We start from the raw sequence: 19,628 nt of genomic DNA, 5'->3' as shown, positions 1-19,628 counted from the left end.
TGGGATGGCGTGTCGTGTATCGTTAAACCAATAGCCTACGCCAGAAACATGAATTAATTTGATTATCTGTCTTCGTTGTTTAAATTCAGATTTTGTTTGAACGAGCCGTACACCGATCGATCATCCTGGCTGTTTCCTCAGAATATAAACCATACTGACCCCTCTAATAAAAACACAAACAATGAGTAGAACATCACGAATTAATTATATGTATCTGAAGAAATGTCTGTATGCCATTTTCTCATAATGTATTTATTGTTATCATAAAAACAATCAATATGCGAAATTGGTTCGCATGCGCCACCTATTGGTTATATAATTATACCCGGAAGCAGGGTAATATATGAATTTCCGGTAATGTTAGCGTGTCTGGACCAATGATGTGTGTCTGGACTCCATTAGGGGGTTGCAGCTGTTTTGAGAGAAACAACAACAAAAACGGAGCGACTGAGGGGACTAGTTACCACAGAGTCAGTGCGTTCTCAGCCGGTTACTAGGGCTGAATCCTGGGAGCTAAGACCTCCTTTCCCACCCGGGGCTTCGCCGGCTTCTAATCACGGCCGCTCTCGGTGAGGAAACTCTGGCCTCCGCTTCCTTCTCCTCCGGCTCGGACACCGACGGAGCGTCGCCGCCCCCGCGGAAGAAACACCGAGCCTCGGCGGCGGAGGGAGCAGGAGAGCCCGGGGCTTCAACAGTTGCGACAGGCCTTTCTGGAGTTGTTTTGGGATTTACTACTACTTCTCCGCATCACCAAGCCCCCTCTGCTATTCACTTTAACATAACCCCTGTCAACAATCTTAGCGGCAATAACATGCAATCAAACGGGGAAGGACAAGGACAGGATTCGGAGCTTTCCTGCCTGAACAGCGCACAAAACGGGGAGTCATCCTCGGCTGTGGGGACGCACTCCAATGGGGTTCTAACCAGCACAAACAATGGGAATAGTGTTGGAGCCGGACTGGGGTCTGGGACCTGTGTCGCCTCCACATCCTCGGGGTCGGAGGTTGGCTCCATGAAAAAGAAGAAACGACTTTCGCAGTCTGAGGAAGATGTCATTCGATTAATAGGACAACATCTCGACGGGTTAGGGCTAAAGTAAGTTTACACGATGTGTCATTCGAACGAAAAGTTCCTGAAGTATACAAGCACATTAAATATTTGTACGTGTTTTGAGCGAAACTGCATGGGGGCAGTTTAACTGAATTCTGCGGTTGACGGACAAACATGGGGGAGGGGGTAGTTAGCTTGCAGGCTAACGTTAGTTGAAGGAGAAGGGGTCCATCTTGCACAATACAGAGTGGTAGCTAGATAGCGCAACTAAATGTTACCTAGCCTTCGTTATGGGGGTTATTATCACGTTTATACAGAATAAAAACACAATTTGTTTGGCTACATTTACCTCGAACCAACTTTCTTCAGTGAGTAGCTAGGCTAGCTAGTTAGTTGAACTATGCGTGTTGTGGGTTGTATTGACGTTATCTAGCGATATATTTTTTTTTACACGGATTGAAATCGCATTACATCACCTTGTAATCCAGCGAAACATCCATAATGACTTGTGTGGCTACAAACGTATAACCATAGGAGGTATTTAACCATAGCCTGTCACGAGGGCCGATTCAATTTGGCCTGTTTTATTTATACTGTGGCACCACGTAAAGTAGTTTTCTGCAACGAAATATCTGCATTTAGAGGATTGCGCAAAAGTGCGTAGGGAGAACAACAATAGAGCGGCGATTCGTTTTTCGTTGTATGTTATCCCTTATTAGTCCCTTTCGATGCTTTGGTTTTATTATTACATTGACATTTGGTGTTTACAAAGGGAACGTCGGTATACGTTTTGCTTGATAAATTGTTGTAAAGTAGAAAACCGGACGGGTCATTTTGTATCCACTCAGTGGTTCTTATGAGTGGCGGTCGTCTTCAACGACAACAACCATTATCTATCTACATCCCCCTTATCATACCACTGCACTGTTGCGTTTCTTTCGAACTACTTATGTGATCAGACGTTGTCATATTTATTTGTCTGCAAATAAGTCTGTATCACTCATGTCAACAATGTCAATAGTGCAAATAAGGACATCGCACTTTACGTCAGTGATATTTACCTCGTTTTATCATTATTGGTGGCTGGTGAAGTAGTCAGAACGGCTTCCCCACTGGGGTATGGTTTCATGGCGGCGCTTGAATTCGCGTCTAACCAGCAGTTTTAGATTAGAAACGTTGGTTGAAACTAATAATAGATGGCGCAAGCTGAACCCATCAGGACTCGGCAGGAAAACGATATTTTGAGCCCTCCATGGCTAAATCGGCCCCTGTCACCATAATTAACTCTTAATGCAGTGTTCGATAGACCTAGGCTGCTACTGCTCGCCACTGGCTGTGTGGTAGTGGGACTGACATTACACGGTGTCTTTATATGGGAAATATGCATTGTCTTCTATGGAACTGACGACCCAACGTTTCAAATGTGGAACGGCAAGTGAGAACCATTTCGGACTCAGCAGGGTGAAGCTGAAAACACTCTGCTGCGCCACTCTTCTTTGATACCTGAGGATGATGTCATCATGCCTTGGCGTCAGTACACCCCCTCCCTCCACTCCATTTTAGCACAGACACCTTTTCAGCACACTTATAGCACTCACAGTTGTCTGGTCTAGAATGATAACAAATGCCACTTCTCTTATTGGTGGATATGGTTTAGATGTTATGTTTGTTTTTCTCCCTCATTCTTTCCTTTGTCTGTCGGGTATAACATATCAGGTCCATTGTCTGTCTTGTTGTCCAACATTAAGCAAACGTTTGCTATAAACAAACATTTAGGCAATCAGTGTTTAATCCACCTCTGTGATCAATCGGATTTTGGGCTGACATTTCAATTCCTTTACATTCTGTCTGTTCTTGTCTGTCTTGTTGTTCTAATGTTAACTTTGCAGGAAACATTGAGGTAATGTTTCCCCCCTCTCTTCTCCGCAGTCAAACAGTGGACCTGCTGATGCAGGAGTCGGGCTGCAGACTGGAACATACCTCAGCCACGAAGTTCCGCAACCACGTCATGGAGGGGGAGTGGGACAAGGTGGGTCCCTGGTTACCATAGTTACACCTGCACCTATAATGCTACGCTTAAGTTTAGAGACAGTACCGATAACATGGTTCTGTTACTAAGTGTAAGTATCTATCACATGTACAACACCAATGTTAGTCTACATATGGAGTAGATGAACAGTGTTATTAATAAACATAGGTGCCAATCAATAAAATATTGGAACTCTGTGAAACAAACATATATGGACGTTCCTAGTAAGGGGTCTTTAGGAATGTGTTATTTGATTATAAAACTAGCTCCTTTGGCTGAACTTTCTCTTCTACATTGACACAATGCTCTCATTCCAAGAGCCTTCTGTTTGTAAAAATGTACATCATATTTAATTTTTTATCCCATAAATATACAGGTATAAAATGGCTCCACACTCCGTGAAAATGACAGTTTTTGACTTCCTACACTGAGAAAGTGTTGTTACTGGTGGTGCCTGTTAACTGTTTTGATTTGCTGTTTTTGTGGAGAGGATGTGCTGAGCCAACTATTTGTCTCCCCCTGCCCCTCTTTGTTTTGGTCCAGGCTGAGAATGATCTCAACGAGCTGAGAGCACTGATGCATTCTCCGAACGCTATTGTGGTAAGCCCAAACCTGACCTCATAGACATTCAGCCATGCAGTGAAAGGGTATACACAGGTTCTAGAACGGTTCTGTCCCAAACCTGACTGTTCTAGATTAGAAAGACGGTGGCAGGTAGCCTAGCGGTTAAGAGCGTTAGGCTAGTAACTGCAAAAGGTCACTGGTTAGAATCCTCAAGCCGACTAGGTGCCTGTATGGCCTTGAGCAAGCCACTTAACACTAATTGCTCCTGTATGTTGCTCTAGGTAGGAACGTCTGCTAAATAATTTAAATATATAGTCCCCCCTTTGTGAGGAATATCCTTTCTGGCTGTGGAATTTCAAGTGTTTCCCGGAATGCCTTGGAGGGACTGACTGGAATGTTTATAACAGATATCCTCATACATGTGGGTATAATATCCTGCATTTAGTAATTTGGTTGTCAGATGGTAAGTGTAGGGAATGTTTCTCAATTACATTTTGCCACCACTAGTATTATTTGACCAGAACAACAAATATCCATGCATATTCTGATGGAGCCCTGAAATAGAGTTCATATACAGGACCAGTCAAAAGTTTGGACACCTACTCATTCAAGCGTTTTTCTTTATTTATACTATCTTCTACGTTGTAGAATATTAGTGAAGACATCAACTATGAAGTGTAACACATGGAATCATGTAGTAATCCAAAAAGTGTTAAACAAATCAAAATTGATTTTATATTTGAGATTTTTCAAAGGAGCCACCTTGGTGACAACTTTGCACTCTTGGCATTCTGTTAACCAGCTTCATGAGGTAGTCTCCTAGAATTCATTTCAGTTAACAGGTGTGCCTTGTTAAAGTGAATTTGTGGAATTTCTTTCCTTAATGCGTATGAGCCAATCAGTTGTGTTGTGACAGTGTAGGGGTGGTATACAGAAGATAGCCCTATTTGGTACAAGACCAAGCCCTATTTGGTACAAGACCAAGCCCTATTTGGTACAAGACCAAGCCCTATTTGGTACAAGACCAAGCCCTATTTGGTACAAGACCAAGCCCTATTTGGTACAAGACCAAGCCCTATTATGGCAAGAACAGCTCAAATTAGCAAAGAGAAACAACAGGCCATCATTACTTTAGGACATGAAGAAGGTCAGTCAATGCGGAACATTTCAAGACCTTTGAAAGTTTCTTCAAGTGCAATCGCAAAAACCATCAAGCACTGTGATTTAAACTGACTCTCATGAGGACCGCCACAGGAAAGGAAGCCCCAGCTACCTCTGCTGCAGAGGATAAGTTCATTAGAGTTAACTGTACCTCAGATTACAGCCCAAATAAATGCTTCACAGAGTTCAAGTAACAGACACATCTCAATATCAACTGTTCAGAGGAGACTGCATGAATCAGGCCTTCATGGTCGAATTGCTGCAATGAAACCCCTACTAAAGGACACCAATAAGGAGGAGAGACTTGCTTGGGCCAAGAAATCCAAGCAATGGACATTAGACCGTTGGAAATCTGTCCTTTTGTCTGAGTCCAACTTTGAAATTAACTCCTTCAAGACTGTTGGTGAAGCTGGTTAAGATAATGCCAAGCGTTCAAAGGCTGGCTACTTTGAAGAATAAAAAAAAAAAGTTTTATTTGTTTAACACTTGGTTTCTGCATGATTCCATACGTTTTTTTCATAGTTTTGATGTCTTCGCTATTATTCTAAAGTGTAGCAAATAGTAAAAATAAAGAACAACCCTTGAATGAGTTGGTGTGTCAACTTTTGACTGGTACTGTATATCATTCAGCGCTTCTGTGATTTGTAAATTATCGGAGTTTCCTCTTCCATGGGTACAGCACGTTCATATGTCAACTAAAGAACACTGAGGACTGCAGCTAGACTAAATTATACTTATCAGACCTAGCTAGCTCATTAGGACACAGGATAGGCTAGATATCAAAATGGCCTCCTATGGCTTAGCTTAGTCTTGCACCTGTGGAGTTTCATGTCGCACTTACTAGCTAGGCTTGTTATTGTGAATACAATCAATTTTAACTGTAAGATGTAGGCTATCCTATTTTCTGAATGTTTAAAAACAAATAGCTAGTTTTTGCCCTGCATTATACCAAGACTGCATGCAATATATACACACACAAAAGTATGTGGACACCCCTTCAAATGAGTGGATTTGGCTATTAGTCATTAGTTCATTAGTTAATGTGACGACTGTTGTTCATCGAATGATTAAAGTTTCTAATTGCGTGATTAACTGAATAAAGCAATTATTAACTCATTAACCTGGGGCACCATGGGAAAACTAGTTTTTTTATTGGATTTCTATTTCCCAAATTAACTCAAAGAATATCAGAATATCGATTTTACAACAGCCGCTAATTAACCAGTTACCTCTACCAATCTCGTTCTGAACGTCGTATAACCCGTGAATCTGCACGGACCCGGGTCTCACCAATGAGTTCGTATCACACAAATCTTAGTTTAATATTTATTTACTAAAAAGCTGAAATGATGATAAAATATACACATAGACAAAACACTTAATAGGCTATTGATTAGAACTTAGTATAACGGGCCAACACACTATGGCGCGTGTTACCCAAAATGGTAATCTCTGGAAGAGGTCTTCTGAGGATAGACAGCTCTGCAGCTCAGAGCTCACAGCATAGGAATGAAACCCTTTAGATACATGATTCGATGGGAGATGGAGGCTAGGTGGTTCGACTTGAATTCACCCACTTAGACACAGCTACTCATCCGTAGCTTGGGTAGAAAATGATTTATTTGTCTTCAAACTTGCGTTGCGTTCTGGGTTCGTTGACTTTTTAGACCTTTGCTGCAGCTTGGGTCACGTAGTCTCCTGTGAAGTCTTTACTCACAGGTTTTATACCCTTGGGTCCGAAGTGGACGTAACCGCCTTTAGGGCAATTCTCCGGGCGTACCAAGTTAATGAGGCATGGTCTAGATTTGATTCAAATCCAATTTTAGACAACTAACTAAACATTTCATCTTCCCCAAAACATTCTCTTCGATTTGGATATTTTCCATACAACTTACAATGTATAAACATCAAACATATACTAGAAAAACACTTCACATTACAATGTTTTCGTAATAATGTCGTCTATTAACCTTTTAATAACAAAACAAAAATGACATTTTCATATTCCATCTATTGTCATGACCACCATTGTGGCTGACGGAAACCATTGTTCCAAAGTCCCTTTATTTCATGTTTAATGTTCTGAGGCTGGTTCTCCATAGTAACAGGACAAAGGAATTTGTCTGTGGCCTGAGATTTACCAGGGGTGTGAGGGGTCATAAAACCCCCACATCTTCAGACCCCTAGATCTCTCCTCCTCTGTTGGGGTTGAGAGATAATCTGTAGGGTTGTGGTCTCCTGTAACCTGACCTGATCAGGACAGTCATGACACAGCCATGGACAAACGTCAGTAGAACGGCCTTACTGAAGAGCTCAGTGAATTGTAGTGTGGCACTGTCATAGGATGCCACCTTTCAATAAAGTCAGTTTGTCAAATTTCTGCCCTGCTAAAGCTGCCCCGGTCAACTGTAAGTGCTGTTATTTTGCAGTGACAATGTGTAGGAGCAACAACAGCTCATCCACGAAGGGGTAGGCCACACTCAAAGAACTCGACGGCTGAAGCGCGTAGCAAGTAAAAATCGTCTCTCCTCGGTTGCAACACACACTACAGAGTTCCAGACTGCCTCTGGAAGCAACCTCAACTGTTTGTTGGGAGCTTCAGGATATGGGTTACCATGGCTGAGCAGCCTCGCACAAGTCTAAGATCACCATGCACAATGCCAAGCGTTGGCTGGACTGGTGTAAAGCTTGCCGCCATTGGACCCTGGAGCAATGGAAACGCGTTCTCTGGAGTGATGAACGCTACCAGCTCCAATGCCTAATGCCAACTGTAAAGTTTGGTGAATGAGGAATAAAAACCCTGGGGCTGTTTTTCATGGTTCGGCTAGACCCCTTAGTTTCAGTGAAGGGAAAACTTAATGTTACAGCATACAATGACATTCTAAATGATTATGCCTTTCCTGTTTCTGCATGACAATAACCCTGTGCACTGAGCGAGGTCCATACAGAAATGGTTTGCAGTGATTGGTGTGGAATAACTAGACTGGCCTGCACAGAGCCCTGCCCTCAACCCCGTCGAACACCTTTGGGATGAATTAGAACGCCGACTGTGAGCCAGGCCTAATCACCCAACACCAACTCCATGCTAATGTCCATGATTTTGGAATGAGATGTTTGACGAGCATGTGTCCACATACTTTTGGTCATGTAGTGTATGTCCACCTGGAATGGCTGCGCTTATGATTATGGTTGGCACTTGACGATGGTAATTTATATACCAGAGTCATAGATATAATTTAATATATATATAGTTACCTCGTTTCTTGGGCTGTGATAGACACCGCAGGCCCATGATAAGACAGACTCCCTTTTAGTAATACCAGAAGTATCACAACTGACTAAAATACCCAGACTGGTTAACACTCTTGTTTGTTGTTACAAGTATTAACTTGAACAAGGAAGTGGCCAGTTACAACTGGCACAGTGAGGTCTCTGGGGTTAAGCCAACGCCCACCATGTGCCCCCAAGTCCAACCATAGGCGCCTGTTTACTCTCACCATGGCAATGCTGCCTGTCACACAAACGATGTTGGTATGAGTGCCTGCCTCCTTTGGAGCACAGGATTAGTCGTCGGGGGGTTGTTTTGAATCTATCAACACCCTTCCTCCCACTCATTTTCTCATACTTCCTCAACCCTCTCCATCTCCACCTTTCTCTTCTCCATCTATCTCTACCCCTTTCCTTCCCTCCCTCTCTCTATAGCGTATGAAGTTCCTGCTCCTGCAGCAGAAGTATCTGGAGTACCTGGAGGACGGGAAGGTTCTCGAGGCGTTGCAGGTGCTCAGGGGAGAGCTCACACCGCTCAAGTATAACACAGACCGCATCCATGTTCTCAGCGGGTACGTCATCACATAACAGTGCCCCCCCCCCCCCCACACACACACACACACACACACACACACGTGCGCAGTCAGTATGCCGTTGTAGTCCCTTCTGATCACATCAATCAACTATCGCAAACAAGATTCACATACTCATTTCATCTATCACTTGATTGACTTTTGTTGACTACTTGACTTATGTTAATCATCAACTTCTACGCTGTCAAGTACAACGTGGACAGCATCCAAATAATCAGCATGAAAATAAGACAATAATGCCAACTGCTGCATACAGATACTCAGTAGGTATATCAGTCTGTCCATTAGGCAGTTATTGAAGACATGGATTATAAGGACAAACTAACAACCAACTTTGCATCAGTGGTTGATCATTCGTCACATTGTCCTAGTTCAATCTGTGTCTTTGGAGTAATAACCAGGTTATACAGTGTGACTACAGTAAATACAGGTTAGTGATACTGTTATTACGGGTTATGCATAACAGTGATGTATCCAGAGGTGTGTGTTGTAGTCTGATTCACATTGTGTCGTGTAGGTATCTGATGTGTAGCCATGCAGAGGACCTGCGCGCCAAGACTGAGTGGGAGGGCAAAGGCACAAATTCCCGCTGCCGACTACTGGACAAGCTACAGAGTGAGAACACTGACATTTTAAATACTTTATTTGAATCCACAAATCACATTACATAGTAAATATATTTGAATCCACAAATCACATTACGTAATAAAATATTCCAAAGGTCGTTGATGCAAAAACAAAAAGCACCTTTTCCTCCACACAGTTAGGCTGCCCATAACAGCTGGAACAGAGCAGACTACCTAGCCAGTTGTTTTGCTCTACTCTTAGGTAGGCCGGTAATCTGAAGGCCATGTACCATAAGCCTAGGTACAGAACCAGTCAAAAGTTTGGACACCTATTCATTCAAGGGTTTTTCTTTATTTTTACTATTTTCTACATTGTAGAGCAATAGGGAAAGGGGATACCTTGTCTGTTGTACAACTGAATGCCTTCAACTGAAATGTGTCTTCCGCATTTAACCCAACCCCTCTGCCTTAATCGATATCCGTGTCTTCGGCGCCCTGGGAACAGTGGGTTAACTGCCTTGCTCAGGGGGAGAACAACAGTTTTTTTTTTTTTTTTTTACCTTGTCAGCTCGGGGATTCAGGAAGACATCAAAACTATGAAATTACACACATGGAATCATGTAGTAACCAAAAAAGTGTTAAACAAATCTAAACATATATTTTAGATTCTTCAAAGTAGACACCCTTTTCTTTTGATGACAGCTTTGCACACTCTTGGCAGTCTCTCAACCAGCTTTACCTGGAATGCTTTTCTAACAGTCTTGAAGGAGTTCCCAAATATTCTGAGCACTTGTTGGCTGCTTTTCCTTTACTCCCATCTCATCCCAAACCATCTCAATTGGGTTGAGGTCAGGGGATTGTGGAGGCCAGGTCATCTGATGCAGCAATCATCACTCTCCTTCTTGGTCAAATAGCCCTAACATGTTGGGTCATTGTCCTGATGAAAAGCAAATGATACACCATCCCATCTGGTTTGAGCTTAGTTGGACTATCGCTGCAGAATGCTGTGGTGTGCCTTGAATTCTAAATAAATCAGACGGTGTCACCAGCAAGGCACCATCACACCACCTCCATGCTTCACGGTGGGAACCACACATGCGGAGATCATCCGTTCACCTACTCTGCGTCTCAAAAAGACATGGCAGTTGGACTCAGACCAAAGGACAGATTTCCACTGGTCTAATGTCCACGGCTCGTGTTTCTTGGCCCAAACAAGTATATTATTATTATTATTTGGTGTCCTTTTAGTAGTGGTTTCTTTGCATCAATTCGACGCTGAGGGCCTGATTCATGCAGTCTCCTCTGAACAGTTGATGCTGAGATGCGTCTGTGACTTGAACTCGGAAGCATTTATTTGGGCTGCAATTTCTGAGGCTGTTAACTCTAATGAACTTATCCTCTACAGCAGAGGTAACTCTGCATCTTCCTTTCCTGTGGCGGTTCTCATGACAGCCAGTTTCAGCTTGATGTTTTTTGCGACTACACTTGAAGAAACTTTCAAAGTTCTTGAAATTTTCCACATTGACTGACCTTCATGTCCTAAAGTAATGCAGCATTGTCATTTCTCTTTGTTTATTTGAGCTGCTCTTGCCATAATATGGACTTGGTCTTTTACCAAATAGGGCTACCTTCTGTGTACCACCCCTACCATGTCACAACACAACCGATTGGCTCAAATGCGTTAAGAAGGAAAGAAATTCCACAAATGAACTTTTATTTATTTCACCTTTATTTAACCAGGTAGGCAAGTTAAAGCAAAGCAGTTCGACACATACAACGACACAGAGTTACACCTGGAGTAAAACAAACATACAGTCAATAATACAGTATAAACAAGTCTATATAACAAGGCACAACTGTTAATGGAAATGCATTCCAGATGACTACCTCATGAAGCTGGTTGAGAGAATGCCAAGTGTGCAAAGCTGTCATCAAGGCAAAGGGAGGCTACTTAAAATATATTTTGATTTGTTTAACACTTTTTGCTTACTACATGATTATATATGTGTTATTTCGTAGTTTTGATGTCTTCACTATTGTTCTACAATGTAGAAAATAGTAAAAATATAGAAAAACCCTTGAATGAGTAGGTGTCCAAACTTTTGCCATGTATTGTACGTGGCCCAAACTGCCAAATATAATCGCCACCAACTTCCATTTGTATCGCAGGCTTTCCAAGCGTGACATTAGTGGCTGGTATTGAAGGAACTTTTAACAAAAGGCCTGCTCCATGTAACAATGGAATGAGCAGCCCACTTCCAAAATCAGCACTTCCTTCTGGTCTCCTCCCACAACAACAATATCTGACTTATTCGGCATACAAGAAAACACATTTTCATCAAACCAGGCTCTTCTGACAAGAGCACAGTTTGAACAGTGCCTTGAGAAAATATTCACACTTTGATTTACAAGGTGGGATTCAAATGTATCTTCTTTTTTTTTGTCAACTATCTACACAAAATAATCAGTGAAAGCGGAAGAAATTCTAACATTTGTTAATAAAAATGTAAAATATTGAAAAAGAGAACACATCTTGGTTTTCAACCCCCCGAGTCAATATATGTTAGAATCACCTTGGCACCAATTCTTTCTGGGTAAGTCTCTCTAAGAGTTTTCCCATCCTGGATTGTGTAAAAGTTGCCCATTTTTAATGATCTGTCAAATTGGTTGTTGAACATTGCTAGTCAACCATTTTCAAGTGTTGCCATAGAAATTCAAGAGATTGAAGTCAAATTTGTAACTTGCCCACTTTGGAACATTCACTGGCTTCTTGGTAAGCAACTCCAGTGTAGTTTTGGCCTTGTGTTTTAGGTTTTTGATCTGCTGTAAGGTGAATTCATCTCCCAGTGTCTGGTGGAAAGCAGACTGAAGCAGGTTTTCCTCTAGGATTTGCCTGTACTTAGCTCCATGCTGTTTTATTATTTTACCCTGAAACTCTCCAGTCCTTAACAATTAACGTGTTTTATTGGATTTGCCCCAAACATAACACTTTGTATTCAGGACAAAAAGTGAATTGCTGTGCCGCATTTGTTGCAGCTTTACTTTAGTGCCTTGTTGCAAACAATGTATGTTTTGCAATATTTGTATTCAGTATAGGCTTAGTTTTTTTCACTCTGTCAATTAGGTTAGTATTGTGGCGTAACTAGAATGTTGTTGATCCATCAGTTTTCTTCAAGCATATACATTAAACTCTTAACTGTTTCAAAGTCACCATTGACTTCATGGCAAAATCCCTGAGCGGTTTCCGAAGTATGCCTGTGTCTTTGTAGTGACTAGGTGTATTGATACACCATCCAAAGTGTAATTAATAACTTTACCATGCTCAAAGTGATATTCAATGTCTGCTATGTGTGGGTTACAGAGATTGTGGTAGTCATTCAAAAATCATGTTAAACACATTGCACACAGAGTGGCTATCTTATACACACACTCTCACATGGCTTCGCAGGGGTCTAGGGATGTACTTCAGACTGGACTATAGTTTAACTCCTGCCTCTGGTCCTTTTCTCCAACCCTCTCCAGCATACTTGCCCCCGTCGGTGATGCTGCCGCCACGCCGGCTGCAGACCCTGCTGAGACAGGCTGTGGAGCTGCAGAGGGACCGCTGCCTCTACCATAATACCAAACTGGACAGCAGCTTGGACTCTGTCACCTTGCTCCTGGACCACGTCTGCAGCCGGTCAGCAACACACTCAGGGTGACAGTTTCTGCCAAACACAGATGAAATGTGCAAAAAAAACTTAGCCTGACAACCCTTTTCTTTCTGCGGTTTTTACAGTACACATCGGTAAAGATGGTGGAAATAATCTATGCAGATATAAAGAAAAGCATGTGTTTTAATATAGGGTCTTTGTGTATTATAGAGTTTTCCTGACCCCTTGACCTGACTTGGGGGAACTCAGGGCCCACATGGTCAGGAAGAGCTCAGAACCTATGTATAACCATTGCATGTAATGCAATTACGAGCTGCAATTTTCTGAACTCGTTTTGTACGCCAGTGTCCTGTGTGTTTGGAATGGTACGTTTTTTTTTCTGTCACTTTTGCGCACTACAGGAGTTTAGTGGACATAAAATATCACCCTCAATCGTTTACCAACTCCCTCTCACCCGTAGCGCCTCTATCCTCCACTGTCCTCTTCATTCTATACCTTTCTTTCTCCACTATCCTCTTGTATTTTCTTCTCATCCTCCCCATTTTCTCTCGCCTTTTTATTTAAACCTTGGACCTTGGATGACCTCTCTCTCCTGGTTGACCATACCCACAGGAAGCAGTTTCCGTGCTACACACAGCAGATCCTCACAGAGCATTGTAACGAGGTGTGGTTCTGTAAATTCTCCAACGACGGCACCAAGCTGGCCACCGGCTCCAAAGACACTACCGTCATCATCTGGCAGGTGGACCCTGTGAGTACCACGCTGAGCCCATTTCCCCCACACCACCTGCTGTGTACATTCCCACTATATGCCATATAGGATGAGTCATCTCCTGCATTAATGGCAAAGATGGCCACTGCAGGTGTAGGCAACTAGATTCAGCCACAGGATGATTTTTGTTGGAGTGAACATAATTATAATTTGCACACTGCAAATTGACCGCAACTAAGCCTCTTGCAGACCCCTGATCCACTGTCTTCCCATTCGTGCTTTACGCTAACCCAGAGCCTGGTCTGTGTGGTGTCTAGGAGAGCCACCAGTTGAAGCTGCTGCGGACCCTAGAGGGCCATGCCTACGGTGTGTCCTACCTAGCCTGGAGCCCTGATGACACCTACCTGATCGCCTGCGGGCCTGATGACTGCTCTGAACTCTGGCTCTGGAATGTCCCGGTATGGCAATCACCACACTTATACACACATACATACACACTGGGACATCCCTATATGGACAATCCCTGCGTGCCCACACACACTGGAACAGCCAGGTATTGCAACCCACACACACCGCCCGGCAACGCTGTCTGTTATTGCTGGTATGAAATTGGTGCAGGCATACACTGCAACCGTCCAGGACGAGGATTGATTAGAGTTAATTAGATAAATAGAACCGTCAATTCATGTAACTTATTGGCCAGATAGTTCCTGATTTTATTGGGACTGATAAAAACAGCCGTGCAGTGGACCTCCAGGCTGGGAACTCTTCAGTGTCTGTGTACTCACTGAGTGGTTTTTGTCCCCTGCTGGGCAGACGGGAGAGTTGCGGACCAAGATGAGCCAGTCCCACGAGGACAGTCTGACCAGTGTGGCTTGGAACCCTGATGGGAAACGGTTCGTCACCGGGGGACAGAGGGGACAATTCTACCAGTGTGTAAGTGTGAGAGTGTGTGAGATCTATCCACCAGATATACCAGTTGGTTCTTCCAGTTTGTCCTGCCAGCGTGTGAGTAGTGGGGAGAGTACAGGGTGATCTGTGAGGAGGATACAGGACAGTGGGGAGAGACTAATACAGCATTGAATATGGACAGGCTACTTTTAGATTTGCAGCTTGACACCTTTATTGATTAGCTGACTAGACAGGAACCTGCTGACCTCCAAAAAGATTGTCGGGATCTAATGTGTCTGTTTCTATTTGTGCAATTGCCAAAATGTGTGTCTGATTTTCTAGGGGCATGGGTGATACCGTTATGGACTGGCCTGTGTGTGATTTGATTGATTCCCAGAATCTGGACTATATCCATTTGGACCTATGTATTGATTGTGTTATGGTAGGACCTGGACGGTAACCTGTTGGACTCATGGGAGGGCGTGCGTGTGCAGTGCCTCTGGTGTGTGGGGGACGGCAGGACAGTGCTAGCGTCTGACACACACCAGCGGATCCGGGGTTACAACTTTGAAGACCTAACGGACAGAAACATGTGAGGGCTGTATTAATGAGTAGATAACTGAAAATATGTAAAGGGCACGTTGACAGACGTATTAATAATAAATGCATGATTTATATATTAACAAATGATACATGAGTTACTCAGTGTTTCCTGCTGTTTTATTGTTTTATCATTTGTTTTATTAATACAAATTAAGCAATACTGGAGCACTTAATGCGCTCTGAATTACTAATCTTACATATAGAATTGTCTATGCAGATATTGAACAGAACACAGACTAGTAATTGATCATCTTTGTTGTGAATTTCTCTTACAGAGTTCAGGAGGACCATCCTATCATGTCTTTCACTGTTTCCAAGAACGGAAGATTAGCTTTGCTAAATGTAGCAACTCAGGTGAGTGGGGATATGGTGTCATACTTGAACACTGAAGTGTGTGTGTGGAGGCATTGGACTAGTGTCTGGGTGGGAGATTAAGGAGTTTATGGCAATGCTAATGGTTGTCTTTAGTGTCTAACTGCTCCCATTACCCCCCACCCTACAGGGAGTGCATCTTTGGGACCTGCAGGACCGGGTGTTGGTTCGGAAGTACCAGGGTGTGACCCAGGGCTTCTACACCATCCACTCCTGCTTCGGAGGACACAATGAAGACTTCATTGCCAGTGGCAGCGAAGGTACACCCACAGACCCAACAGCAACCATTTTAGGCATCAACTACTCCTTATGCTCAGGATTGGGGAAATGACTGATATTGAGCCCTAGAACAAACATGTTCACCTCTGTGTCCCTCACTATGGTTTCATTCCAATTATCTCTCAAACACCTGCAGAGACTTTGCCTTGCAGCATATAATAGGGAGATTGACCTTGCCACTTTTTTTTTATATTAATACCATTATTCCCCCTCTTCCTCTCCTCTCTCTTACATCCTCCACCTTTCCTCTCCCTCTCTTACCCTTCCTCCCCTCCTCACTTTACCCCCTCAGACCATAAGGTGTATATCTGGCACCGCCGCAGTGAGCTGCCCATCGCTGAGCTGACAGGGCACACTCGCACAGTCAACTGCGTTAGCTGGAACCCCATCATCCCAGGCCTCATGGCCTCCGCCTCGGACGACGGCACTGTGCGTGTCTGGGGCCCCGCACCCTTCCTCGACACACAGGAGGTGGATGGGCTCAACGGTAACTACCACTAGCATTTTGTTAGCACAGTGGCTGTAAAACAGCGAAAGGTGTTACAAGTAATTAATGTTCCTCATCTCTCCCCAGAGAACTGCAGCAACATGGACAGTTGATGGTGACTTTGGAATGGAAGACTTTTTTCTCTTTTACCGACTGACAACAAATAAACATCCAAACCAATTCTAGACCTAACAAAACAGAAATAAAAGTAAATCAGTAGCGTCTCATGACCTGGCAAAACTGTGGAGGTGAGGATGAACACACTCTTAGAAAACCAGGTCTTCATCCAGAACCAGTGACCCGGAAAATCCAATCCACTGGTACTCCCTGTGGCTTCCTCCTCCACCCCTCTCCCAAACAAGGCCACAGCCAAACCAGGGGCTCTCCCCTGAATCTTCCCCTGGAAGCCCACCTCCTGCCTGGCTCACAGGCACGGTGTCCCGCACCTGATCTCTCCAGACAGCCATTACAGACCAGCCGCACTAATTGGACCGCGTCTGTCGCTCTATCATGTGTCTGTGGGAAGGGGGGGGGGGGGATATTGCAACTCTTCCTTCTATTTGTTTTTTATCTTCTCCTTCTGACTAGCTCTTTTCTTTGCACTTGAGTTGTTGGATGAAGGCTGAAAAAATGCACAAAACCAACCAACCGGCAAAGTAAAACGCTATGCTTATTTTGATTTTCTTTTTTTAACGATAGTAAGCATTTAACAGGTGAATCCTAGGTTTGAACTAGGACTAGTGGCTGTAGAGTGCTTCAGTGTGAACAATACGCTCTCAATTAGGAAATGCTATTTTTATCCCTTGTTTAAAGTCTAACACGAACAAACTCGCTACAAAGTCTCACCCTCTGACTCCCCCATCTCCCCCCTCCCACTTCGGCTGTTAACAGCACAGCACATAGTTCCACAAGATCTACCTGTGGGGAGGGGGGGAAAGGTGAACTGTCAAAGGTGAGGGGTCAGTGGTAGCTGGTCTCATGTGAAGCAACCCTTGTGTTGAGTATCTCTCTAAGAAGGACATACTGTTGGCTGTAGAGGTCTGTACATGCAACTTTTGCGGTACACTGAGGACTGCATCTGTCCTTCCTCTTTGTATGTGCGTGTGCCCTTCTGTGTCAATGTGTGTCTGGGTGTGCTTACGTGTGGTTTGTTTGTTTGAGTGAATGCAGGTGCATGCAGACCTGTGTTTTTAGTCACACCAGCAGAAGATCATGCCCCCCCCCCCCCCCCGTGAAATTTTAAAGAGGCTTTTAAACCCATTCAGAATTATTCCAAAGCCCCATAGCGACATCTATCTGTGGAACAAAGAATACTTTAGAGCCATTTTCGAAAATCCTTTTTTTTTTTAGCTGGGGCTTTTCTTTTTACATTTGACTTTGCTTTTTATATTTCTCCTTACCACCAGCTACCATTGGAAAGGCACTGAGGTATCAGAATTAAATCTGTTTTGTGGAGGAAAAAAAAGTGAATGACATGCATTTCAACGAGCTGTAAACTGTGTTGTGAGAAAAGGTTAATTTCATATGAGGAGGAATTAACGATTGTAGTGTTGGAGACAGAGGTTTAATGTTCCGTGTGTAGAATTACGATTATTTTTGTATTTTTTTGAGCGTTCTACCCCCTAACACAAACACTCCACAAACTCACATGTATACCCAAAACACAACGCTGCGCTTTGAGGTCTACCCCAAGTCACACCTACAAACACTCAATTTCAATATGATCACCTGCCACAAGTCCATGAACCCTACACAGTAGTACAGCATTATTGAAGTTAAAGTTACAGAACCAAACAACCTCCCACATTCAAACGCACACAGGCATATAGCTGCGCTCTTACATGCAGCCCATACGGAGCGAGACCGACTTCAACACAACAATCCTTTCCTTCTCTCCAGACCTCCTTATCAGTGGTGAAAGCACCATACAGAGCTTTCTTCCTCCAGATTTGGGGTATGTAATGACTATTTTCTGTGAACTGATATTACATGTTTAAAAAGAACTGAATATTTTGTTACTTTCATTTTTTGGTCTTATTTCATTTTTTTGGTTGACCCCCTCCCTGTATTATCATATTAAAATATAACCAGACAACTGGTGTCCTCTTTTTTTAAAAATGTAAATCCTGCTTATAATTCATTTTGCCTTTTGTCTTTTGGGTAAAATGTTTACCTTATCCACCACTTCTTACATGTAATCAGTGAATATGTGCACTAACACTCATGCCAATATAAATGAGTGTGGTGGGTTATGCTTTGGGAGTGTGTTTAAACTGTCTACCCCTCGCCTTTAAAAAGAGACTCTGTACGGTGATTCAATACTTGCATGTCTGTGGAATAAGACCAGGGGGATCTATTTTTGTGCCACTGTTGGTTGCGGTTGCCATTTCTGCCCTTACCAAAACGCTTGAGACCCAAAAGTGGCGGTGTTTGTGTAATTTCATGGTCTAAGGTTAGTCTGGAATGGTGTTTCTCCCATTCTTGACCCTTCCATCTCCTGGACCACTGAATGGACTTGAACTCTCCATCCACACCTTATGTCATGTCTGAAAAATTGAGGCAAATCAAAAGTGAAGAACCCAAAAGCTTTCACAAAGTTATAATTCACCTGCTGGTGACATTCTATGTCTGTATGCAACTTGGTGTCTACTCTGTTCTCTTGAGTTCCTAGGAATTTTAATGATTTGATGATGCTAATAACTGTTTCTCTCTCTGGAGGTGGTAGGGCTTTTTGGGGGAGTAAGGGTTTTTGGTAGCAGATTAAAATAGTTATTGTGGGATGGGGACCTGTTTGCGTTTTTAATGTGTTATTACAAAAGTGATTGTACTGTTTTGTATTGTTGTGTAGGAGAAGTGTTATGTATGCATATTTTCAATAAACATTCAGGGTTTTGAAAAAGAGCTGTGGCCCGGAATATCAAGGGGCTGGAACATAGTCACTCCCTAAGCACAGATACAGGATCAGTTTACCCTAGCCAATCCTATCCACAGTCCCTTATAATCATGAGGGGGTGCAGAGCTAAACTGACCTTCGATCAGTGTGAAGGGACAACGCGTCTCATCAGACTTTAGAGGAAAGCTTGAGTTCCCAGACTGAAAAGAGCTCTCCATTTTCCTGTGTTTAACTTTGTATTGTTGATTGAGTCACTTGAAAATTTGATGACATTTGGTGTAATTCAGAGAAGCCACATGGCAGGAAAGAGGCAAAATGTGCATCAGAGGGGATCAAATGCCAAATGTAGGGGTAAACAAGATCTGTTGCCAATAAAATGTGACTATTTTGACTAAACCATCTTGTTTGAAATACATTTCTAATTTGAGATGCATTTGTGTTGAAGCCATTTTATCGGCCTGTTATTATACAGGTCATAGACTAATTCCAGAACCTCCATCTATCTATA

The 19,628-nt window shown here is 43.1% G+C and overlaps 1 protein-coding gene and 1 long non-coding RNA gene across 13 annotated transcripts in view; one reads left to right on the top strand and one right to left on the bottom strand.

The window, feature by feature from the left end:
- LOC149984126 (uncharacterized) overlaps positions 1-19,628 on the bottom strand; it is a 182,327-nt gene that overhangs the window by 148,838 nt on the left and 13,861 nt on the right. The gene's annotated exons all lie outside the window — the stretch shown is intronic.
- Positions 335-19,516, top strand: LOC110522312 (WD repeat-containing protein 26). Of its 4 annotated transcripts, none has more exons than XR_016495403.1 (14): positions 335-1,095; positions 2,980-3,079; positions 3,623-3,679; positions 8,507-8,643; positions 9,182-9,279; positions 12,753-12,909; positions 13,496-13,634; positions 13,890-14,053; positions 14,412-14,531; positions 14,933-15,078; positions 15,365-15,443; positions 15,592-15,721; positions 16,033-16,227; positions 16,315-19,516. XR_016495403.1 is itself a non-coding variant. In XM_021600617.3 (14 exons), the coding sequence occupies exons 1-14, from the start codon at positions 812-814 to the stop codon at positions 16,338-16,340; spliced, it is 1,809 nt and encodes a 602-aa protein (XP_021456292.1). In that variant the 5' UTR covers positions 335-811; the 3' UTR covers positions 16,341-19,516. The 4 variants fall into 4 exon arrangements, 2 of the variants coding, with proteins under 2 accessions (XP_021456292.1, XP_021456291.1); XR_016495402.1 differs by having other exon boundaries at positions 12,753-12,927; XM_021600617.3 differs by having other exon boundaries at positions 13,913-14,053.

The sequence above is a fragment of the Oncorhynchus mykiss genome, chromosome 4 (genome assembly GCF_057628025.1).
Source record: "Oncorhynchus mykiss isolate SJ-2025 chromosome 4, ASM5762802v1, whole genome shotgun sequence".
NCBI lineage: Eukaryota > Metazoa > Chordata > Actinopteri > Salmoniformes > Salmonidae > Oncorhynchus > Oncorhynchus mykiss.
The sequence above is the reverse complement of the archived record's forward strand: the minus strand, read 5'-3'. Positions and strand labels throughout refer to the sequence as shown.

Bases quoted from the DNA above. Each gene is read 5' to 3' on its own strand.
- LOC110522312 (XM_021600616.3), top strand. From the start codon at position 812: ATGCAATCAAACGGGGAAGGACAAGGACAGGATTCGGAGCTTTCCTGC. The intron at 3,080-3,622 runs GTGGGTCCCTGG...GTTTTGGTCCAG, and splicing joins TGGAGGGGGAGTGGGACAAG to GCTGAGAATGATCTCAACGA. The intron at 9,280-12,752 runs GTGAGAACACTG...AACCCTCTCCAG, and splicing joins ACTACTGGACAAGCTACAGA to CATACTTGCCCCCGTCGGTG.